This window comes from Acipenser ruthenus, chromosome 30 (assembly GCF_902713425.1).
Source record: "Acipenser ruthenus chromosome 30, fAciRut3.2 maternal haplotype, whole genome shotgun sequence".
Lineage (NCBI taxonomy): Eukaryota > Metazoa > Chordata > Actinopteri > Acipenseriformes > Acipenseridae > Acipenser > Acipenser ruthenus.
The window spans coordinates 12,019,593-12,045,157 of NC_081218.1; the positions used below are offsets into that span (position 1 = coordinate 12,019,593).

Below are 25,565 nucleotides of genomic sequence, written 5' to 3' on the forward strand. Positions count from 1 at the left end.
AGACACAGTCTAGTTAAGCACAATAGAAGCAAGTTAAAGCATTACAATTTTCTTATGTTTAATTAAATAAGGAGTAGCCACCAGACTTGCATTTCCTGCACATCTGTACGGGTGCAATCGATTAATTTGAATGAATTGGACCCGTTCCCAGGAGAGAAGTTCTTTGACATCGACAGCGGTCGGAACGCACCCCTGCATTCCCCGCCCTCGGAACACTACACCATCGTCTTCAACACCTTCGTCATGATGCAGCTCTTCAATGAGATCAACGCGCGCAAGATCCATGGGGAGAGGAATGTCTTTGAGAGCATCTACAAGAACCCCATCTTCTGTGGAGTGGTGCTTGGCACCTTCGTCTTCCAGGTACTGTCCATAACACCTCATTGATTAAATATCAATAACACCACATTGCTGTCACTAGCTCCCCATCAGTACAGGGCCTGTGCCTGTCAGTAACACCACATCAGTACAATAGAGGTGGTGTTAACATGTAGCCTGTCAATACAGTAGGTCTACTGCAGAAATAAAGTTGGTCAGTCTACTCGACAGAGTCGACGATCCGAGTAACTGGAACTAGCGTGGGTACAGCTGCATGCTTCTCAGTCTGTCATCTCCCCTTCCTCAGATTATCATTGTGGAGTTGGGAGGAAAACCCTTCTCCTGCTCTGGCCTCACCATTGACCAGTGGCTGTGGTGCGTCTTCATTGGGGTGGGAGAGCTGCTCTGGGGTCAGGTGAGAGGAACATTTAATTTGGAAATTAAAGCCAGAAATTCAACCCCCCTGATCACGGTTTCAGGGCATGCTTTATTAACACGGCACGTGTCATTCACAGCTGATCTCCGCGATCCCGACAAACCGCCTGACGTTCCTGAAGGAGGCAGGCCACGGGACCACGAAGGAGGACATCCACGAGGAGGAGTACACAGAGGGAACAGATGAGATTGACCATGCCGAGATGGAGATGCGTCGAGGGCAGATCCTTTGGTTCCGGGGGCTGAACCGCATTCAGACACAGGTACGACCCCCCCTGGCGGACCCTGACAACACACAGGCCTGTCCTGCTGCACTGCTTGCTGCAATTTCAGCGGCTCGCTCTGCTAGCACTGCAGCCTGATTCCTGTTTCAGCTGGAACGCTGCCTGGAGCCTTCTCACCCAATGCCCTTTCCTAGCTTGTCTTATAGCGCTGAGAGAGTTTTTTTTGCATAAGCACAGTTTATCCAGGGGCACCCTTGCAAAGGAGACGCTACTGTCTCTGCAAATTCTTCATGGTTTAAATGTTTTCACAGAGGCACAATTTATTTCCTAAATGTTTTGTAGAACAGGACTGAAACCAATGGGTTCATCCGCTGCAGGAGATAGGGCTGGCGCTTGAGTGGCTAGTTCTTTCTTTTCTCTGCCCCAGGCGTGGGTTTGTAGAAGAGTCACCAGTGTGGTACCCCGAAGTGTACTGGATAAAAGCCCACTCCGTGCAGGTAGTGTTGGTCCCACCATATGAGAGGCACAACCTGGCATGCAAGGGGTGTCAACACTACCTTAATGACCAAGTGTGGTCACATTCCTGACTACAACTGCTGCAGCAGACCTTTTTAATGTATAAAAGAAGTGATCCTGTGCAGAACTTCTCCTCTGCCCCTTTTTTGGTTAGCTTTCCTCTATATTGCTGTATAAGGTTTTTGCTTCTGTAGAAGAGAGAAGATGAATGGTGTTTATTTTATCTTTATCTGAAATGGGCTCTGCTTCCAAGGGCTTTTTTCATTGGTGTTCTTTTCTGATTTCAGTTATTACTGTTAAATAATATGTTCTGATTTGCAGCTTAGGCCACAAAGTAAAATGATACCCACTCACCTCCCAGGACAGAACTGTATCTATTTTAATGATCTAAATAGCCACGTACCTTGATAGTGCCACAAAACCTGCTTCTTCATGAACCTATTGCAATCATTTTGATGGTGCAGTCAGGAGACTGGGTAATGCCAACAAGGTTATCAGTTAAATGGTGGCAGTATTTGGAGCCGTCCCTGTTTTTAGGTCATTAAAAAAGACCCAGGTGTCTCCTATCCTTCTTGGAGAGACCGGGAACGGCTTGTATTCAGTCTACCAGCTGGGTGGAGCAGTCCTGAAGATAATACAGTTTCTGGTTCAAGTTATGGGGGGTGCTTTTCAGTGCCTAGCTGTCTGCTTATGGGTGGTATCCCTGAAATCATTTCATGCATCCAGCCAAAAAGCATATACCTTTTAGATCTATTTCCATAACCTTTAATTCCACCCTGCCTTCCAGCAAAGGAGAGGTTTTTTTTTTCTTGGGTTTAATTTAAAAAACATCATGTTGGTGAACTTACACATGTGGGTTACTGTTTTATAGGGAAGCTAACATTGAATTTCTAGTAAACAGATGGTACAAAATGCATTTTTTTAAATTTATTTTTTTACTTCATTTGCAGCATTGTTTTCTTACTTGGTTTTTGAATTTTTTTGTTGGTTTTCTTCTGTTTGACCTCAAAACAGTGCCTTTCATTTTCTCCTCATGATTGTTTTTGAGTGATTTCATCTTCAGCTCCAGTGCCAAAGCAACACCGTGAGGATCAGAAAAAAAAACCCTAACCTTGCCCTCCCTGTACGCAAACTCCACAGACTCTCCCCATCCCACCTAGATTTCTCTAGACTAGAGCGTTCAATCACATAGCAACACGCTAAAAAACAAGCCCGTTATGTAAGATCCCCAGTTGTGTGGAAAACCATTTGAAATACATTGCAATTACTACCCTGCATGGGGGCCAATTTCACATGAATGTATGGTACTCCAGTGTTGCATTTGCATAATATTTCGAAATAGGAAGAAAAAACTGAATTATTTATTGTCTTGTTTTCCCACCAGTTTGCACAATTTTGCTATTTCTTTTGCTTAATTTGTAGCATTGGCATTTGTTTTTCCACCTTTTTACAAAAAAATATATATATTAAAATCATTCTGTGTAATGAATTATTCTAATGATCGTTTTGTAAAGGTGCAGTCTAGTTAAGCACAATAGAAGCAAGTTAAAGCATTGCAATTTTTTACGAATGCAACATGCCTAGGAAATCTAGCCCATTGTTTGTTTGTGATAGTCCAGGAATACCTAAATTCATCACACAGCTGTGTCATGAATGTAACAGTCCAGCATCTTTTAAAGTGCTGATTGCTGTTGCGCACAGAATGAAAAGCAAGGATGTCTCAACTGAGCTTCTGGGTCATTCATTATTGGATTAATGCAAGGAGCATCATATCCCACAACGTAAACACACTCGCATTATTATTCTGAAGCAGTATCGTCTTAAATCAAGGCTGTTCTTGGTCGGCTGCAGTTAGCAATAGAAAAAAATCCAATAGCTCAGAAACGTGACAGAGAAGCATAGCACTTAAACACACGCACACTGTCGCTCACTGAGTTCTGTATTCACACCCAGTGAGCAGCTTGGTAGAGAAGAGTTCTAACCCATTCTGTAAACATGCCCGGTCACAGACAAGATAAACAGACACCGTTCTGTGAGAGCTGTCCTGCTTGGGTCTCTGTTCTTCAGCAGACTGCTCTCTTGAAGTTCCTATTCTTGCATTTATTAATTTATGTATATTAATGTACTTATTTTGCAAGGCTTTTTGTTATTGAGTGCCTTCTTGTTTTTAAAGGGTTTGGCTGTTTTGTTTTCGGTTTGTATTTGTTTTATTTGGTGGCGTTTGCTTCATTCTCAGTAGCGGTTGACTCCCGTTCGGATATCCTTTGGGTACCAGCGTTCCAGATTACAACCTTGGACAGTTCCGACCTTTTTGTTCTGGGTTTTCTGTGTTCCTCTTCCCTTCTCCATTTCCCATTTTATAGGGATCCATTTCCTTCCCGTTTCCAAGCTCCTCCTTGTTTCTGTCCCATAAACCCTCCCTTTCCTGTCATTTTCACACAAATGTGCACAGGGCATGAAATGCTACAGTACTATCAGTGTTTGAATAGGTATTTCACACAGGCAAGCCCTGAACCAACCTGCACCAGAGAAGAAAATTGACCAATACTGTACAGGGCATTTACTATATTGGGTATGTCCTGCCCATATTGTCAAATATAGACGTCAAAGATACAAATGTTAGTCTATCCTCCCCCTTCAAACATTTCCCCTTGCCTCTCCCATTTACAAAACCCCTGCCCCTTTTCCTGCACTCTGCCACTTCCTGTCTGTGAGACCCTCCCCTTCCTGTCTTATGCCCTCCCTCTCACTTCCTATGACTCCTTGATAAATAAAAGCAGCAGGCTTTCTTATTCTCTGACTATGAATATGGTTTCTCTCTCTCTCTCTCTGCGGCTCTGTCTCTTATGCTCTGGTTCTTTGCAGATGGACGTTGTTTCTACATTCCAGACGGGCTCAACGGCGGTGCCGGGGGCTCTGCGTCGGCAGCCCTCAGTGGTCAGCCAGAACCACGACGCAAAAACTGTTTCTAGCCCCACCCATGTAGTGATTTCTACTTCCTCCTTGTCCGCTAATCCTGCTGCAGCCGCTAGCGCTAGCCCTCCTGTCGCCGCCTTCGCTTCCTCCTCTACTGCAGGCAGTGAGTGTGCAGTCTCTCTAGCAACCAAACTGCATGACCTAATAACCGTGATGGCCATCATAATGATGAGAATAACCACCATCTCTTGGAGGGTGCCTGCATATATCTCTCTCTCTTTTTCTCTCTCTCTCCTCCTCCATACCCTTCTTTCTCTCTACAAAACTGCATGACTTAATGCCAGTAATAATGTTAATAATAACCATCACCTCTCCCTCTCTCTTATGCACCGAGGCTGCCTGCATCTTGAATCTCTATCTGTCTTGCTCCATGCCTCTTTCTTCTGTCTGCTGACTAGTACAGGGGTTGCCACCTATCCAGATTTTAACTAGAGTGGTCTGACAAATCCTGCGTTCAGTGTACAAGTTACAGTATTTTTACTTTGTAATGTTGCAAATACACAGTGTGTTTCTGTGTGGTTTTGAGAACAAGGCAAGACTACTGATCCCATGGTGTTTATGTATGAAATACCATATTATATTTCCACGTTCCTGCAGGGGATTTGAATGACGTCCCCAATCAGACCAAAAGAATCCACTTTGGGGGAAGTTTCAGTGAGCCTCAGTCCTGGTCTGGACAGACAGAATGGTTATAATGTCAGTACACCACTTTGTCAAATAATTGAAGGTCTCTAAAGCACTCTGGAGTTGTGTCAATGTGTAACATTTAAAGAGTAAATTACAGACTGTAGAAAACACTTTTAAAAAGCGCCCCATTGTGCTAAATGTATTGATTAATATCCAGTCATTAAAAAGTGCTTTGGACCTTCAGCTTCCCTATCTCTCCAGGTTTGAACCGTCAAGGGTGGCAGCCCTATTAGCAAGAAAACTGCATGAGACAATAATGAGAATGGCAAACCGCCTGCGATCTTCTGCTGTTGTTATTTTTCACTTTGCTGCTGGCCTGTTTAATTCCATTCACTTAACCAAACGTCTTTTCCGTCTTTGCTTCTCTTTCAAATCACTGAGACTGCTTGAATCTTGTATCTCTTTCAATCTGTCCCTTGCCATGCCTCTATCTCACAGGGTTTATAAATCTATTTCTGTCCTTCTGCACAGGTAACTCAAACAGTGTACAGTGTCCTCCCTTCTTATTGATGTCCACAGTCTGTGAACGTGGGTTTGGGGGCTGGTTTCTAAGTGGTGTTCTTCACATTGTGATTTGTTTTCCCAGTTGCATATGGGCTGGGACATTACAATGCCTGAAATAGAAAACAATGCAAGACATTAAAAAAAAACACCCTACTCAAGCTTCTTCACCCACTGTGAACATCATATGCCTTGTTTTTGCTGCTTGATCTTTTAAAAGGACATTGTGTCAACCTATTGTTAGCTGCTGCTGAAATTAGGAACTGTATTCTAGGGTTAGGGTGGAGAAATTCTTCCCATCTGTAAATTGACTGTCTAGTGTGCAGTTGTCTTCGTATTGGTGCGTCCAGTGCTTGAGGCCATGGCATTGGGCCAGGCTGGTCCCAGGGAGGGATCGCAGGGAGGGATCCTGCTCCTGTTATCTGTCTGTGTGTATCTGTCTGTCTGTCTGTCTATCTGTCTGTTTGCCTGTCTTTTGTGCAGAGGGCACAACACCATGGCCATATAATTAGAGAACGTTACCCTTTGTTCTGACTCCACCCCCCTCAATTTGATTTGGTAGGGGCTTTAAATTGGAACCTATTTGTGCCCTCATAATAGAGCCCCAGTAGGTCAGATGTCACGAAAGAGGGGTTCCTTTCCCCCCTGCAGTGGGGTAGAATTTGGGGTGAAGTTCTTTTGATCTCTGTCAAGCTGGGGGCAGGGATTGAAATCTGTAGAATTGTCTGTGCCGGCATAACTCTCCATTGACAAGTAGTTAAAATACGGCCTAGGGAACACATTTATTTGACTCCTTAACAGTCTCTTCAAAGTAAAAGACCCTTCTCAACCTGTGGTGTTGCTGGTCTGTGCAGCATTAGTGGTGGCGGTAGGTCACTTCTCCTTTGATAAAGGAGAGGAAACCTTGACCACTCTAATCTGCAGAGTATGTCAAACCTGCAAAACAGTAATATGAATGAATGAATTATCCACAAACATACTAACATGGAGAATTGGTGAATTAGTGGAGTAACACGATGATGAATATACCGAGCATCAAAAGAAACGTATCACTATTATAACATAAGGTATGTAAATCATGGACATTGATGAAATGTTTTTGGTTTCTTTTTAATCACTCAATCATTCATCCTTGACCATGACACGCTTGAGTGACTATGACTGAAGCACTTAATCACCTAATTAGTGAGACAGTTGATTGGACGCTGGATATGGAGTGATTTCAGCTGTTGAATTGCAAGCTTGAATAAAAGCAATAAAAAAAACACAATATGCCACGTCTGTCAAGAGAGCAGCACCTTCATACAATCGGCATGTTGGAGGCTAGACTAGGGCAGCGTACTGTGGCTTGCCCTCTTGGGTGCTCACAGCCAGCAATTTCAAACCTGGCGAGACGGTATAACCAGACACACTCTGTCAATGACAGGCCACCAACTGGGAGACAGAGTCACAACACCTGCCCAAGGTCGACAGATCAATTTACAGCATCTTCGTGATGTCAGTTGTTAATCAGCACAATAAAAAGTCACTGCACCTGCAGTTTGTCATTTTTCGATCACATCTAGTGAATTTTATCCAAATATCAGTGATAAGTTTCTTTTGATGCTCAGTACTTGTTTGTGCATGGATATGAAATCCTTCCTGCACTGATTCCTGTATTAGTCCTAATCGAAGTCTTTCAGGTTCCCTTAATTGCTCATCAGATTTCGGTCCCTCCCCCATTGCTCTGCATGGGAGACGCATCACTGCTTGTTTCCAGTAGGTGGCGCTCTATTCATTTTGACTCAACAACCTGTTTACTTCCTTAGCCCTGCCGCAGCACATCGGGCATGACAGGAGGGATTTTAAAGGCAATCGCTAACTGCGCTGGCTCAGTGCATGTGTCACAGTAACCCCCTGGTCCAGGAGATGTTGCCTTTAAACCTGAACCTGCATCACACGCATGCCTGCCTGGAATGTATTGTGTGTCGTGATCTGTGTGCTGTGGAGCTATGTCTGGAAACCTCAATGAGCTTGTGTTACAGTGGATTTCCTAATCAATGTGTTTGTGTTCTTTTGTGGCTCTAGTGATTTAAAATCCCATACTCCATCTCCAAAATGCCATTATTATTATTATTATTATTATTATTATTATTATTATTATGCATAATAAGGCTGTAATGCTATCTCAGGTTTCTGATGACAGAAACCCGAGAGTGCTCTTGTGATTTATGTAACCAGAAACCCTCAATGGAATTACAGCCTTATTATGCAAACTTGGCTTTACATTTTTATATTTTATTCTTGCAGATAAATCCATAACTTCACCAACCAACATCACTAAAGCAAAAAAAAGAAAGAAATAAACTCACCATTGCCCCCAACTAACTTTGTTTTTTTCTTTTCATTTGCTCTTCCAATCCTATTCTCTTCTCCCTCTGCTGCAGATTAAAGTGGTGAATGCATTCCGTAGCTCCCTTTACGAGAAGCCAGAGTCAAGGACCTCCATCCATAACTTCATGTCCCATCCTGAATTTGGTCCATCTGCAGAGGACGAGCCTAGGATCCCCACCATACAGGAAAACAGCATTGAGATTGAGGGTCTCTCCGAGTCCCCAAAAGCAAAAGGGGGTCCAAGGGCACACTCCCCCAACCGCAACAATAACGCGCTGGACATCGTTGTGGCCCCTTCCCAAGGCAACACATCCCCGGGGAGCCCCCTGCACAGCCATGAGACATCCGTCTGATGACCCTAGAACTCTGACCCTCAAATCTCCCATGCAAACGCACTACTCCAGATGCACGGTTTTGCCATGTGCATGCTTGCCTGCGTCTTGCCTGCAAGCAAGCAAAATCAGCTGTTGGGCAGGAGAGCTCAGGTCTACTCTGACTTCTTCAGTTACTCTCTCTCTCTCTCTCTCTCTCTCTCTCTCTCTGGTTTTGCTACATGTTTATAAATGTCAGTACTATGTGGGTTCTAGTTTTAAAGTTATATCCAATGATCAAAAAAACATACTTTTATACTGTATGTGAACTTCAAATTCAAACAAAAGTGAAACCACAAAAATCTGCAAATATTCAAATTAGCCCAGCCATTTTTGTTTCCCAGCTCACGCTATGGTGACAGTTTCCCAAATAAAATCTGTGGCATAAGGAATGGATTTAGATACTTTTAAGCTCTCTGTTGAGATGGTACAAAGTAAAATCCACCCTGGTCTTATTTTTAAATTTTGCAACACTGCCAAAACTAAGAGCCTGCCTTTCTTTCTTTCTTTCTTTCTTTCTTTCTTTCTTTCTTTCTTTCTTTGCGTGTGTGTATAGATATATATTTTACACACACACTTCATTGAATTAATTGTTCTGTACATACAGTACTCACACCGTAAGAGTACTGTATGCAGAAGGGAGTCAATGAGTGCCCCCTGTCTGCAGCTAGGTGTCACAGTCCCTCCTCCAGTGCCATTAGAAAATAGTTTAACAAAACATTAAGGAGAAATGTATTATAGTTAATAATTAATTATTTTCTTTTAGATAAACCACATATATATATATATATATATATATATATATATATATATATATATATATATATATATATATATATATATATATATATATATATATATATATATATATATAAATATATATATATATATAAATTAATTTAAATCTGTTTTCTTTTTTTTCTGGGGATGGGCGTTGTTGTTTTTTTATAATTGAATTATCTGTGTGTGTGTTTGGGGTGGGGGATGAATAACCGAAACTATGTCGCAATTAAGCGCACAACACCGCCAGATCCTTTTTTTTCTTCTTTTGTTTTAAATTTTTTTTGAAAAGACAAAAAAAAAATCTCTGTATCAAGTCAGCTGTAATTGTATTGCCATTTATTAAGATTTTTTAAATGACAGAAGTTCCATTTCGTTTTCTAACCTTTTCGCTGTGAAATTTCGCAGTGACGACACCACCAGACCCATTCAATCCCATCCTTCCTTGAGACTATTAGTTTTAGTTCAAAGGTTCTTTCCTGCTAGAGTAGCGAAATAGCAAGACCATGTATGTTTAAATACTTATCCAGTAACTGTTTCAACACTGTCCTTGAGTCAAGTGTGTAAGCTGTAAAATTAACGTGGACTGCTGTTTTTGTGCCAGTTAGGTTGGGGGGATGTTTCCTTTACTTTGTAAAAAAGACTACTATTGCAAGGGAAATCAAGCTACAGTGCACATGCAACAGTGAGTTGGTAATGGGAATCTGATTTGAAGTTCAATTCAGAATTGATTTCAGTTTGAAATAGCCACGCCCCCAGTTTACGGCTCTCCTTTTACATATGGATCAGCCCTTGACCATCTTACCAATATTTAAAGGTCAAAATCTTTATTGGTGTTGCACCACTAATGGCTGTGTGGTCCAGTGGTTAAAGAAAAGGGCTTGTAACCAGGAGGTCCCCGGTTCAAATCCCACCTCAGCCACTGACTCATTGTGTGACCCTGAGCATGTCACTTAACCTCCTTGTGCTCTGTCTTTCGGGTGAGACGTAGTTGTAAGTGACTCTGCAGCTGATGCATGGTTCACACACCCTAGTCTCTGTACGTTGCCTTGGATAAGGTGTCTGCTAAATAATAATAATAATAATACCATTCTGTGATACCTGGTACTCCCAGATTTGAGTTGTTTCTCACTATAAAAGATATAGGTTTGATCGTATTTTAAAATTACCCCCTAAAAAAATCTGCTAATAAGTTGAAATCACGGCTGTCTCATTCTTGAACATGAACAGCAACTTGATTGGGCGAATTCTTCGCCGTTTAATTCTAATCAGCCAATCAAAGCCTCCCCTCAGTCCTGTTCACATGCTCCCTGTTGGCTGACAGCCATCCTACATCCCTGAAGGCTGATTTCTCAAAAGAGGAGAGGAAATCGGAAAAGTTTTATGATTTTTATAAAAATAATTATCATTTTTGTAAGGTATGTCAGTAGTACTAACCCCCCCCCCCCAAAAAAAAACTGTTCAAAAAGTCAAGCGATGTTTCGGAAGTATATTTTTTTCTATATATATATATTTTCTAAATCGTTTCCGTTCTAACTGGGTGACACAACAGCACGTTTAATTTATTGAGAGGAAGAGGAATATTCCTTTAGATTATCTAGTTTAAATAAAATGGCTTTCAAGTAATATTGAAGAAAAACAAAGGAAGAAAAAAAACAAAAGAAGCTGGACATTTTTGCTTTGAGGCACCTTGGAAAGGTGAAGGTGTATTACTGCCATCTAAAAACAGGAAGTACTGCCTGGAGCGAACAGGAAGTGATGCGTTTACTGCTAAGAGACACCCGGTTGCCTTGTCATAGCTAGTGTTAAAAAAAAGATTTTGATCTAAAATCAGACAACCCTTATCAGCTGTAGCGTTATAAATTACAGAAACACTTCTGCAAATCCTTCACCTGTTAGCACTCACTAGCTCAATCTTGTATGTGCCTCTGCTTACATGACACAACCAAAACAAGGCTTTACAAATCCACAATGAAGCGAGCATTCAAGAAGGTGTATGCGACCCTATTGCTGAAGCAGTCTGAACTATTTCTTCAAATAGTTCACTGAAAGCTCTTGCTTGAAATTCTGCGCACGCAACCTTTAGCATTGGCACCTCCACCAAGCCACTGTGGTTCGAGGAGTTGTTTTTTTTTTTTTTTTTAATCGTTGACCTATGTCTCTTAGTGAGCATTAAAGTATTTGCCTAAGCGTTTTGTCATTTATGACCGCACTGCAGGTGAAAAAATGTCAGCGTTCGTATGCAGTGGATAAAAAAACAATTGGCAAAAGTGAAACCAAAGCCATAGCCTCACTTCCTGCCTGCCCAGGCCACTTCTTTAACTTAACTGACATGTGATTAGTTTTATTGCACAGGCATAATAAATATTGATATGTACATTGTAATATATATATATGTTAATAAATCAATGTTGTGCAGTAACTTTAATAAATACTGTCAACAGAAGGGAACTAAATATAACTTTCTAAAATAGGGTTGATATTTCCAAAGTTTGGGAATTTATGAGTATATTGGTTGAGAGCTAAGTGGCTGTATTTAGATTGGGGTAACAGCTGGTGAAATATGCCAGTTCCACACCCTTTGACGCAAACACAGTGTACAGAAGTTACATTTAGTAATAATGAAGTTACATTTAGTAATAATGAAGTTACATTTAGTAGCCCTTTTGGATTGATTAAAATAAACTTCTTTAAAAAAAAAAAAAAAAGATTCAGAGATGTTCAGAACTTAATGTAATTTAATAAGCACTGGTATTATTTTTGTATAAAAATATGATTGAATTATACTTGTGGCATGCATGACTTACAAACATTTTGATGGTTCAAAGCAGTATGTATCTCCTGTGTGAGTGCCATTCGTAGTGTTCTGTGTAGCATCAGCCCTGCTGTACGTTGAGACTTGCTTTTGGAAATCAAAACTGTTCAGTAGCTGTGTTTAGTGTTCTGCATGTTTATGGAATGAATCATCCAGAATGTTTACTTGCTTCCAGGATTCCCAACACACTTACATGCACACGCTTACAGACTTGTAAGTGCGTACGCACCAAATAGGTATACACGCACACTCTCGCAGGCACACAAGCATTCAACCAGGCACGCTCACACACACTGATCAGATGCTGTTTCGGGGGGAAACGGTCAAAAAAAAAAAGATATATAATCCAATGTGCTTTAATTAGGAAAGGGGTTCTTATTATAACAGCATGTTTGATGTATCTACTTATTTATATGGTTATATATATATATATATATATATATATATATATATATATATATATATATATATATATATATATATATATATATATATATAATTACATTTACTGTATGTCACAGTCAGCCCTGTTCGTAAAACCTGTCTATAAAAGTCTATAAATACAATGTATGTTTTGTGAATAGCTTGAATATCTCACCTCAGCCGTATTGCAGCCAGAGAGAAATGCACAGATGTATGGCAGCCTTGTTCTATGGCGGGAGGGGAACACACTGTGTAAACCCAGTACGGGTCAAATCTGTGTGGATTTGGGGTGTTCAAACATTAGACTGAATTGTATTGTTTCATTTCCCCTTATCGTTTTGTTTGGTTACTATAATATAACTTCATGCATTCGGGTAATACTGGAATCGGAATGCTTTCTGGTATTTAATGATCAGTTTTACTACAGTGTTACCTGAAAAACAAGTTCAAATCAAGTGCAATTAACATAGCCGAGGCCATGATCGCTACGTTAGTGTTCACCAAAAGAGTTAGAGCTGGGATAGATGAAAAAAAAAAATACTGAACTGATTGCGGTTCCTGGAACCTGATTTGCAGACTCCAAAAAAATGTGAAGGCGGCTTTCATGTAAACAGACTGCACAACACACTTCCTTCTAAGCTGTGCAGTATCAGTCAAATTGCGGGCGGTTTTATTTAGCCAGGGCAACCTCTCCAGTCGTTTTTCAGTCCCTGTTTGGGAGATGTTTAGTTTAATTTCTTAGAAACTGCATCAGTGAATTAAGCGCTAAAGCACGACTAGACACGACCTGCGTGTGCTGATAGCAGGCGGGAAGGGTGAGTGAGGAAGGCAAGATTTTGTTCTGCAATGCACACGGGAGGGGAGATCTGAGCCATGTTTATTTTTTTTGTGCGCTCGGAGAATTAATTAGAACCAACGCGACTGATCGAGAGAACGAGCAGTGTACTGTCTTAATGCTTCAAGGACTCACCAACTAGGCGGTTGCCAAAATCTCAAAAAGGGCCTAGAAATTGCACTTTTTAAATAAATCAGGTGCATACAATTTTGTTACTGTTTTTTTCTGTTGAGGTACCTAAAATCTTTTTTTTTTATTATTTTTTTTTTTTTTTACCTATTTTGATTTTCCAAAAGTTGCACATTAATTAAACACAAAGGATCAGATTTTGACACTTTTCAGGCTGATTTTCAAAAGGCGCAAAATAAGAACCAGGTCACAGGCTCAGGTCACAGTAAACAGACTCCGGTCAATAGAAGAACCTGAATTAGGAAGTCTGTTTGTAGGGTTAGAATGTGTTTTTCGTAGTTGTTGTAATCTAGTTTTAGCAGAACACAGATGACCCTTAAACTTCTGGAATTGTCAGATGTTAATCTGTAAAGAACAGGCAAGATTCACACAGTTTTTGCATGATCAACATTATCCATACGAAAAGAAAGTTAATACATTCAATGACAAGGTTTCGACCAGAAGCCGCCTTCAGTATATCTTTCTAAACGATTGTCATTTAATTTATTAAGCTTCTTTTAGTATTTCAAATTTAAATTCAATGTCCGAGTATTTATCGTTGGTTTACAGACTTCTGTTCGGTGCATTTCTCCTGTCAGAAAAGGGTTCAAGCGACTCCTGTGCCCAGAAATATTTAATATGCTGTGAAAAAAAAAGGCTTTAAATTTAATTATATGGACTGTTGGCGACACCTAGTGGACAGACTGTTCTAACAGGCAGGGATTTCTGCTTGTCTATTGAGTCGTCTTTGCATCATCCAACATCGTTTTAATATTTGAAAGTAAATGAACTCATCCGACATTCAGAATAGTCACCCCTTTCCCTTGCATTGTCCTCGGCCAGCATCATAATCCCACTATGCTTCATTGATTGAAGGAATACAAACATCAAATATTACATGAGATTAACTGAAAGAGCATTGGGGGACTCTGATATCTAATGAATTCAAAGACATAGCATGAATGAGAGGTAACGAAATGCATTAACATTGTTTCATCTTGGCATGTACCATTCCAAGATGTAGCTTGGTGCGCTGCAGGACCGCTAACGAAGAGCTCCTTGCCGAATGACTGAGCAACAATGTTCCCCTTTTAAACTGCTACATTGTTACTGCTCTGTGTTTATTTAGCTTTTTATTAACTGTTAATGACTAGCTTATAACATGTTAACAAAACTGATTAGTTTGTCAATGACTAGCTCATGTTAGTATGCAGTACAAACAGGCAAACTTATTCCAGTATAGGGATCCATGCTTATGCTTGTCCTTATCCCTGGGATAGTCATATTATTAAGCTTGCTTGTTTTGAGAAAGAAAGGACGCAGGAAATCTGCTTTTTTATAACACAAAGACTGGGTTACGTTTGAAATAAGTGCCTGATGAATTAAGTGTTATTGAATTCATATGAAGTCGCCATCTATTCAAGATAAGTTCCACACAGCCTTATTCAAACACTTAGAAACTGCCACATACTCACTGTAATTTTATATGAAGTGTGGAATGTGTCATGGACAGATGCTAGCTTGATTTGGAGTTCTCATACATTTACTGTATTACATTCCAGTTGCTGATGTTTATTACAGTGGTGCTACAGAAAGGCTTCCTCAGATCTTTTTAATAGATTCTTTACTGTTGGCCTATTGACTGGAAAGTTGCTCCTTTTTAAATAGCTTGATCCGGGTCACTTAACTTTGGTTAAAACATTCTCAAAGATGGCAGACAGGATTAGCAGATTTCTCACCCACAGGGTTTCCTGCAAGGAAATGTAATTTAACACTGAGAAAGGCTCACAAACTGTTAGGCTACTGTTATTCCAATACGCTGCATATATTAAAAAAAAAAAACAGTGAACCTGCACACTAATTACAGTGTTTGTATAACATTAAAACATTATTGCTAATACGATATCCTCTTCAGTCACTGTGTGCACAATTGTACCACGGTAGGAATCTATATTGTAATGCATGTGTGTTTTTTTTTCTTTTTTCCCCAAAGTTATGGCAAGGCAACTTCTCAAACTCCGTAGAGTTCACACAAACTGTTTTTTAAAATTTCTAAAAAAAATTTAAAACGTTTGACCTGAAAGGGGATGTAGAAGGAGATGGAAATAACTTACGGATCACATAGAGGCAGTCAGAACCATTCAGCAGTCAAACACAGAAAAAGAAAAAGCATTCATTAATGTTCTATATACCTAACGACAGTGCCAGCTGTGGAATGCATGTTTCAGGATTGCACATTTAAGCAAACATTTAACATTTAAGCAAAGGGAAGGCTGTAAATTTTGCTCTGTTTCAATTTAACCTATAGTACCATCATCACTTCATCTGATCAGATTGTATTAACTATGGTTCAGGGCATACAGACTCCTCAAGAGGACGCGATTTGTATTTTTAAAAAGTTCTGAAATTGTACTTGAAATGAATTGCCAGCAATCCTCTTAATTCTGGGGAAGAACTTGCAGGCAGTGCCTGGATTACAGGAGGTTGGAAAACTTTACTTACAGCATCAACCGAAAAAGGTGCCCTCATTGTGCAACAGCATCCTGATTCAGTGTGCGTGTCGCTGCGGCGTGTGTGAATGACTCCCCCCTCCCCCTCTCTGTGTCCTTTTGTAAATACGATCCACAGCACAGACAAAAGGGCACTCCTGTTTGCTTTGAACTATGCAAGGATCTGCAGGAGTTGTTCTTTCCGATGCTCTCTCTGATCTCTGTTTGTGTGTTTTGTCTCTCGGTGGAATGTGCTTGTTCCTGTTTTTTTTACTTTCTTTCCACTTTAAATAAATAAAAGTGGTCCTCTTTTTTTGTTCTTGTTTGGTAATATATGGCGGTGTGGAATGCATTGTTCTCTTTGTCCTGTCGTTTCAAATAAAAAGAAGGAAAAAATTATAAACCACAAGCATATATATACAAAATAAAGTCACTGGGGTTGGATTACCTGCTGTTTCTAGAGTTCTTTTATTTCACTGACATATCCCAGCACACAGGTACTTTTGTTATCAGTAAGAAAAATGTCTTCAAAGTGAGCAAAATTGCACAAGTGAGCTGCATAGGATTCAATGCAATGAATTCATAAAATGTGGCAATAGACAAGTTCATGTCTGTAAATACACACCACGGTCGTTCCATTAAAGGCGAGGCAACTCCCATAGTAAATATAACATGTTTGGCTGTCGCTTGTGAGCAAGATTTCCATCCTCTACACCCTTGCTTTGCACTGTAATTTTGCAGTTTGCCATGCTTTATACTTGAATGCATGTAGGGTATTTTGTCTTGGTTAACCACTTTCTTGCTTTGGCATACTTCTCTGAGATGTGCCCAGCTTGCAAGTGGTTTGCCATTCTTTAGCATGCTTTTACAATACTTACTATTACTTTGCTTTTATCATAATACACCACAGCAAATAAGAGCTGCAGCACTTTGAAAACAAACCAACCCTTTGAGAGGTTTAACCCAGCTCACACAATGCAGTCTCTTCTGAGGAGGTACGATACAAATAAAGAAACATTCAGGCTACTTCATTGACCACCCCGTGCAGAGCTGGTGTTCGACTCGCAGAGGCTAAGGCGTGGGCCCCTCCCTCATCCCTCCTCCAACCTGCACATTGGATAACTTCCACTGCTGCCTTGCTTGGAAAAGGACTCGCATAACAAATAAATGAGGTAATGATACCATTTATATTAACAATTAAACTGGACTAGGCTATGCCACAATAAGGTGGCATATGCAGTACTATTATAATTTTTTGTGTTAAAGTTGTTTTTCACAACTATGTAGATATGACCTAACTTAGCCTAGTGGGGGCCTCCCATGGGCTGGGGCCCTGGACAATTGCCCCAGTTGCTAGCCCCTAAAACGGGCTCTGACCCCACGCACGCTCCCCTCTTTATTATAATAATAATAATAATAATAATAATAATAATACGCGTTATCTTCATAACTAGGAAATTCATTACAAAATGACTCAGGTGTTGCTCCTGTGAAATCCTATGAAATTATATTCCATTAAGTTGCTATACATATGTGAATTTGTGGCCATTATTTTAAAAAGTAACGGCTCAAACGTATGGCCCCAATGTTCACATTGAGGAAACCACCTGCTCTTAACCACAGAATATTTTAGTATGAACAGCAGTGCAGCTTTCAGTCACGTCTGTTCGTGGTCGTGTAAGGATAGCAGTGTAAAGCAAATAGGAAGATGATAATATAAACGTTAGCATTGGAATGTACACACGATCTCGGAAATACGGAAATAAGTGCTTACATCGGTACGTGCGGATATCAAGTCAAATAAATTCATTGTGTTAATTCCACAAAACCTTTGTTTGACAAAAAAAAAAAAAAAATACTATGACACATTTTTTTTTACTGGTAGGGCTATATAATAATATATTATTATTTGTATTTACAGTCTCCTTTTAAAGTTGAAGGCACGTTGTTAACCTTTTATACACGTGGTGATACATGTATTTTGAATTATAACTATGGTTAAACATTCTGCCAGCTCTTTATATTTTCTTTGTTTTAATTTTTTTTAAGATAGTTTATTTTGTCTTGTGAAGTGAAACAACCTCGCCAGTCTCATCATGTCCGCAAACGGCAATGCAATCTCTAGCCTGGACATCGCCTACATCGTGCTTGAAGCGGTCATCGCATTGGCATCTCTTTCAGGCAACGTTCTTGTGGTGTGGGCAGTCAAACTGAACAAGGCACTCAGAGATACTACCTTCTATTTAATCGTGTCGTTGGCAGTGGCTGATATCGCGGTTGGAGCAGTCGCTATCCCGATAGCCATTCTCATTAGCCTGCAAGTCAAGATGCACTTCTATTGCTGTCTGTTCGCCTGCTGTCTTCTGTGCATCCTGACACAAAACTCCATACTGTTCCTGCTGGCTATCGCGATAGACAGGTACCTCAGGGTAAAGATACCTGTCAAGTAAGGATGTTTATTTATTTATTTATTCCATTTTTCAGTTGTGTGCAGTCTGATAGTTAACGTACAAATGTAATATTTCTGTTTGCATTAATGATTAGGAAATGAATTAATGAAGTATTCTTTGGCAGTTACAGACCATATCAATGTAAATATTTGTTTATAAAAATAATTGAAAATATTGGGGGCAGACATTACCAACACAAATAAAATGATAAACATATTCTACAACTATAAGAAACTATAATTAGTATACACAATCCATTAAATATAGCATCCTTGTTTGTTTGGTTTTTTTCTTTGTATTTATTTATTTATTTATTTATTTAACAATGACAGGTGCAATCCGTTTAACCAAATCTTTAAATCCGCTCTGTCAGCATATGTGAGAAACTGGCGCGCTTTTTTTTTTTTTTTACAAGACAAAAGAAAGTGATATTGAAATATGGGAGAACATTTACACGTGTTCTTTGGGGAGAAGAGCACCTAGATGCAATAATCGAGGCCCTCTACTTTTAGGCCTAATTGCGACTCTTTAGAGGAGGTCTGAAATGGTTTAATGATGAACGATTTATTTAACATTGCGTGTAAAGATTCAATTTGGCACAAATTAAGTTAAAAAGGGAATATTTTAATATTTTAAATGCTTTTAGGATTTACTCATAAAGCACTACATTATATCGCCTACAACACACTGACACACTTTATCAGTATTTGGAAGTAGCCTGCTTTTTTGAGAGCTTTAATAATCTATAATCTCAGAAGCTTTTTATTAGTGACATTTCTGTTAAGTGATTAATTAGTACATGGAATATTAATTAAAAATAATAACATATTTACTGTAAAAAAAAGTTGTTCTGACTTATTAAGGGGTTTGCTGCAAAATAATATCTGCCTTTTTATATTGTAGTGTGTAATATTTAATGCAACTCAAAATATATTGATTGAAAATGTTGCATGCAAATTATTTAATAGATTGAAACCTCAAATTAAATAAACACTATTTATATATCTGGCTAGACAAATATGCCTACTTATGAGAATTATTATTATTATTATTATTATTATTATTATTATTATTATTATTATTATTATTATTATTACAGTCCATGTTCTTTATCATAAATTAAAATAAATGAAGAAAAGGTTTACTGTATAGTGAATGAATTGGAACCGTAAAAACATTATTTAAACTGACAGGGTTTCAAATAATCAATATCAATAATATTATTCAGGGTTTTTTTTTAATTCACTTCTACTCCTGTATTTGAGTAAGTTGCAGTATATAGTGAATATTTTGCAGTAATGCTGCAAGGTTACTCCATGCATTCCTGATGTAGTCATGTAATCCGCCTTTGGCTAATCCATATTCATATAAAGTAGTGTTCTTAACAATATCCCAAATACATTTTAAAAACAGGCTTTCTCGTTTTGTAAGATTTAGACATAGCTGTGAACAAATGCTTTTGTGTTTCTGCTCCCCTTTAAGGTGTTGTTATTTGCTTTTGATCTAGGTGGGCTTGTTCCTCTGTAAAAGTAAAATTGAACAAAGATAAAAACCTTCAGTTTGTTATGAGATAATGTGAGGCTCGTATTGGAAAAGATCAAGGATGGAGTGAAGGCACTTTAAATAATTAAGGTCATTAATATCACCTCAAAGGGGAGAATACAATCTCATCTTGGTCTCTTTCCCTTCTCTGAGAAATGCCTGAGAATCTTGTTTCCTTCTTATTTAAATATATATCAAATGAGACATATTTAAAAATAAATAAACAAACAGGAGCTGCACATATGAAACAAACGAGACCTAAAAGTTGATTAAGCATGATTTTAAAACAGGGAAAGTAAATATTCAGTACAAAAAATATTCGTACAAAATGTAAAATATAACATTTATGAAAATAATATGTATATTTTGTAACTCATTATTCATATATGATTGCCACAGTAGTGGATAATTGTTTTTGTAAATACATAATAGCAGATGGAAAATGATTGAGCTTTGAAAACATCAGCTGTGGTTTCCTCTCGTCTCAGATAAGCCCAATAAATATTTTCTCGCCTCCCTTCCCGCAACGGCTTATGACGCCCAAGCTTAAAGTTTGAGTACACTGCAGTAGAGATTGAGGGTTTCCACAGAATTTTAAATACACGCCTTTCCAGGTATATACAGCTATGGCCAAAAGTTTTGCATCACCCTATAGAATTAACTAATTTGCTTTATAAAGTCAAATAAAACCTGCCGAATAATGTTGAATTACATACCACTTTGTAGTTTTCCTATACACTTAACGAAAAACTGATACAATTGAAAAATGTGCCATTTCAAAGTCAAACATGAAATATTTACTACTATTATGGCTTGCGGTAGACTTTTGCGATATCATTTTGTAGTTTCTTAAGTTCATGTAGTTTATTTGTTTTAAATTATGTCTAACAGCCTTGCAAACAATCATTAAAATAAGTTTTGCAACCACCTCAGCCAAACAAAGTATTACAAATGTATTTAACAAAACTATACAGTGAAAATAATAATGTTTAGTATATATATATATATATATATATATATATATATATATATATATATATATATATACAGTGCCTTGCGAAAGTATTCGGCCCCCTTGAACTTTGCGACCTTTTGCCACATTTCAGGCTTCAAACATAAAGATATGAAACTGTAATTTTTTGTGAAGAATCAACAACAAGTGGGACACAATCATGAAGTGGAACGAAATTTATTGGATATTTCAAACTTTTTTAACAAATAAAAAACTGAAAAATTGGGCGTGCAAAATTATTCAGCCCCCTTAAGTTAATACTTTGTAGCGCCACCTTTTGCTGCGATTACAGCTGTAAGTCGTTTGGGGTATGTCTCTATCAGTTTTGCACATCGAGAGACTGAAATTTTTGCCCATTCCTCCTTGCAAAACAGCTCGAGCTCAGTGAGGTTGGATGGAGAGCATTTGTGAACAGCAGTTTTCAGTTCTTTCCACAGATTCTCGATTGGATTCAGGTCTGGACTTTGACTTGGCCATTCTAACACCTGGATATGTTTATTTGTGAACCATTCCATTGTAGATTTTGCTTTATGTTTTGGATCATTGTCTTGTTGGAAGACAAATCTCCGTCCCAGTCTCAGGTCTTTTGCAGACTCCATCAGGTTTTCTTCCAGAATGGTCCTGTATTTGGCTCCATCCATCTTCCCATCAATTTTAACCATCTTCCCTGTCCCTGCTGAAGAAAAGCAGGCCCAAACCATGATGCTGCCACCACCATGTTTGACAGTGGGGATGGTGTGTTCAGGGTGATGAGCTGTGTTGCTTTTACGCCAAACATAACGTTTTGCATTGTTGCCAAAAAGTTCGATTTTGGTTTCATCTGACCAGAGCACCTTCTTCCACATGTTTGGTGTGTCTCCCAGGTGGCTTGTGGCAAACTGTAAGCGACACTTTTTATGGATATCTTTAAGAAATGGCTTTCTTCTTGCCACTCTTCCATAAAGGCCAGATTTGTGCAGTATACGACTGATTGTTGTCCTATGGACAGAGTCTCCCACCTCAGCTGTAGATCTCTGCAGTTCATCCAGAGTGATCATGGGCCTCTTGGCTGCATCTCTGATCAGTCTTCTCCTTGTATGAGCTGAAAGTTTAGAGGGACAGCCAGGTCTTGGTAGATTTGCAGTGGTCTGATACTCCTTCCATTTCAATATTATCGCTTGCACAGTGCTCCTTGGGATGTTTAAAGCTTGGGAAATCTTTTTGTATCCAAATCCGGCTTTAAACTTCTCCACAACAGTATCTCGGACCTGCCTGGTGTGTTCCTTGTTCTTCATGATGCTCTCTGCACTTTAAACGGACCTCTGAGACTATCACAGTGCAGGTGCATTTATACGGAGACTTGATTACACACAGGTGGATTCTATTTATCATCATTAGTCATTTAGGTCAACATTGGATCATTCAGAGATCCTCACTGAACTTCTGGAGAGAGTTTGCTGCACTGAAAGTAAAGGGGCTGAATAATTTTGCACGCCCAATTTTTCAGTTTTTTATTTGTTAAAAAAGTTTGAAATATCCAATAAATTTCGTTCCACTTCATGATTGTGTCCCACTTGTTGTTGATTCTTCACAAAAAATTACAGTTTCATATCTTTATGTTTGAAGCCTGAAATGTGGCAAAAGGTCGCAAAGTTCAAGGGGGCCGAATACTTTCGCAAGGCACTGTATATACACACTAGATGGAGTAATTGTCTGTCTGCCTGTATGTGAGACTTAAAAATTAACATGTGCATTTTTCAAGTTACCAATAACTATAGATTTTATATTCCCTGCTGTGGTGGGGAATGAATGTCACTGACATGCGGGCAACTAGGTACCCTAGAAACAACAATAAAATGTGAGCAATTTTCTTGTATCCTTAAATGTCTCCCCTCTTCCTATTTTTGTAGGTACAGAGCAGTAATGACCCACCGCCGCGCCTGGGTGGCTGTTGGAGTCTGTTGGCTGGTGCCCACCATTCTGGGTCTGCTGCCCATGTTGGGTTGGCACCGAGGAGACAGCTTGGGGGCTGCTGCAGAGCGCAACAGCAGCAGCAGCAGCAGTGAGGGAAGGTACAAGGCGTGCAGTTTCCCTGAGGTGATGAGCATGGACTACGTGGTCTACTTCAACTTCTTTGGGCTCATCCTGTCCCCCTTACTGCTGATGCTGGGGCTGTACGTGCTGGTTTTCACCACCATCAAGAAACAGCTGCATCACTCCCAGGGAGCCTGCAAAGCCTCCAGGCTCCAGAAGGAACTGAAGCTCGCAAACGCTTTGGCGTTGGTCCTGGCTCTGTTTGCCTTGTGTTGGCTACCTCTGCCCATCATGAACTCAGTGGGGTTCTTCTGCCCCACCTGCCATGTGTCCAAGGCCATTCTCTACTGCGGCATTCTACTGAGTCACGCCAACTCTGCTATTAACCCTGTGGTGTACGCCTTCAAAATAAAGAAGTTCAGGGTCACCTTCATGAGGATCTGGCACCATTACTATACTGGATCAGAGTGGAACGAGTCGACTTTTCACTCCAACACCTTGCAGTCACAGAGGGCAGATAAATCTGATAGTGTTTGAGGCTCAGGGTATCAACCCTGTCTTTCCAGAACCAAGCAATGAGAAATGGCCATTAATCTGCAAAGCATCTACCCTCTGTGTCCACTGTATACTGGACATTAACAATGGTGTCCATTAGTTGTAGTATTTTAAAAGGCCAGTAGTGTGGGCACTGTTACGTTTCTGCCTCTATATTATGTCCATGTTTTGTTACAGTATTCTCAACACTGTGTTATGTTGTCCAGCTGTTGTACTGAATTTTAATGAAAGTATCTTAAAAAAAGATGCACTATTTTTATATGTTTGATTGCATGCTTTTTACCAGTATACTGGACATTTCAACTGGATACATTTTAAAAAGTTTGATAAATGTTGATACTTTTTCAGTTTTGGTTTCCTTGCATGCAACAGAGGGTTAGTACCAATGTGACTGTATGTGCAGTTATGAACAATGATATCTGCCAATTCAAAATAACTTCTACACAGTGCCTTTGATGACAAAAAAAAACAAAAAAACATTAAAAACATGAGAGGCATTAGCGCCACTAAGAGAGATGTTGATCAAAACATAAACAGAGAGTGGCACTGAAGCAGTCTTTCTTAACTTCAAAAAGATACTAATCAGACACATTTATTTATAACAGAACTACAATGTTAATTACCAGATGTGCCACTTTTCTGTTTCTTTGGGCTAGTTTTCATTATGACACAGATGTTAGTAATAACTCTACTTTCTAATGCAACACACAATCACACAAATCAGAGAAAAACCCCAAACCAACTGAGGTCAGGCAGTCTCACGCAACTATGTAGGTTTATATTTAAATACATTTATAGTTAAATACATTTAGGAAGCATTTTGATTGACCGAATATACTGTATTTTAAAGTTGGTATACCTTCAAATGTTTGATATGTTTACAATAACTACAATGACTACAATACAATGTTTCTTATTGCAAATACTCAAATACATTTTTTTAAAGTCTGTGTTAATGGGATTTGACCATCAGTTAATTTACTGTAAATATTTTATTTAAAAAGAAAGGCTTTGTTATGTATCAATGGGTCCTATTCACCTAGCTTTAACTGTTTCAGTATGTCATTGCTCCATGAGGACTGGTCTCTTCCTAGAACTCTAGAAACAGGTTAGTATCATGTAAAGCATTTCTTAATGTTGTGTTTCCTTTGACTAATGTTTTTTTTTTTTCAAAAAGTGAGAGCCAGCGCCATCTAGTGTTGTGTTATGCCAGCAATACAAACGGCTCCATACCATATGGCTCCAGATTAACCGGACACTTTGAGACAGACCGGGATTTCAAAATTCCCCCTAAACTGAAAGTAATTCACTTATAAATGAGCTCCACCTTTGCTGAGATTAATCCTGCAGCAAACAAGTCACACAGATCAGCTGCTTCTGATCAGATCTTAATGAACGAATAGCTAATCTATTGATAGAGCAACGAGATGATGATGCGATTGTATTTGCAGAATAATATGGGGGATTGAATTTTAACAAACAGAAAAAAATAGCAACTGGCTGCAATTCATTCTTAGTATAATACAATTATTTGACGCGCATGTGGGTATTTAAGCACTATTATTAATTGTAGCTAAGGATGGTTCATTTACACATTCATTTATTTCAATTTAGGGGCAAGTTTGAAATCCCGTTCTGTTTCACAGCGTCCTGTTAATCTGGAACCAGATGGTAACCCTAGGCAAATAGAACTGAAGAACTGAAATACAATATCAGAATGTTAAAAAATAAATAAATAAACACAATGGCAATAACAACTATAGAGAATGACTGCAAAACCTAATAATAAAAAAATGATGTTCTATTAAACAAGAGCCCCCAAGTAAGGGCAAACGGTGTGCTAAGAATCTGTTACGTGCATAAGCTCTGCTGCTGTATGCAGTTACCTTTGCTGTTCATGTGCAGTATGCATGGACCAGGAGGTCTCCCCATTCTTTTCCCTGGAGGGAAAGGCCATTGTTAATTCCCTCAATGATGTACAAGTGACCTCCAGGAGCGGGAGGGCTCTCTCAGGTGGGGGATAAATCTGTTATTAAATTGATTATGTTACGGCTTGCTAATAAAAGTTTTGGCCAGGGAACT

General features: G+C 39.2%; 2 protein-coding genes across 6 annotated transcripts in view; both read left to right on the forward strand.

Moving 5' to 3' along the window:
• Positions 1-16,358, forward strand: part of LOC117396319 (plasma membrane calcium-transporting ATPase 1-like) — a 56,146-nt gene extending 39,788 nt beyond the window's left edge. For 2 of the 5 annotated variants that reach the window (XM_059004842.1, XM_059004841.1), the window contains 5 exons: positions 152-363; positions 626-733; positions 834-1,016; positions 4,359-4,572; positions 8,084-8,223. In XM_059004842.1, the coding sequence (XP_058860825.1) occupies positions 152-363; positions 626-733; positions 834-1,016; positions 4,359-4,572; positions 8,084-8,088 (722 nt within the window). In that variant the 3' untranslated portion in view covers positions 8,089-8,223. Of the gene's footprint in view, positions 1-151; positions 364-625; positions 734-833; positions 1,017-4,358; positions 4,573-8,083 lie in introns of all 5 variants that reach the window. The other 3 variants (XM_059004840.1, XM_059004839.1, XM_059004843.1) reach the window with 2 other exon arrangements.
• Positions 16,359-17,969: 1,611 nt separating this feature from the next.
• Positions 17,970-25,394, forward strand: LOC117426491 (adenosine receptor A1-like). The gene is made up of 2 exons (XM_059004596.1): positions 17,970-18,357; positions 22,805-25,394. Exons 1-2 carry the CDS (start codon positions 18,008-18,010, stop codon positions 23,463-23,465), a joined length of 1,011 nt encoding a protein of 336 aa, XP_058860579.1. The 5' UTR covers positions 17,970-18,007; the 3' UTR covers positions 23,466-25,394.
• Positions 25,395-25,565: the final 171 nt, after the last annotated feature.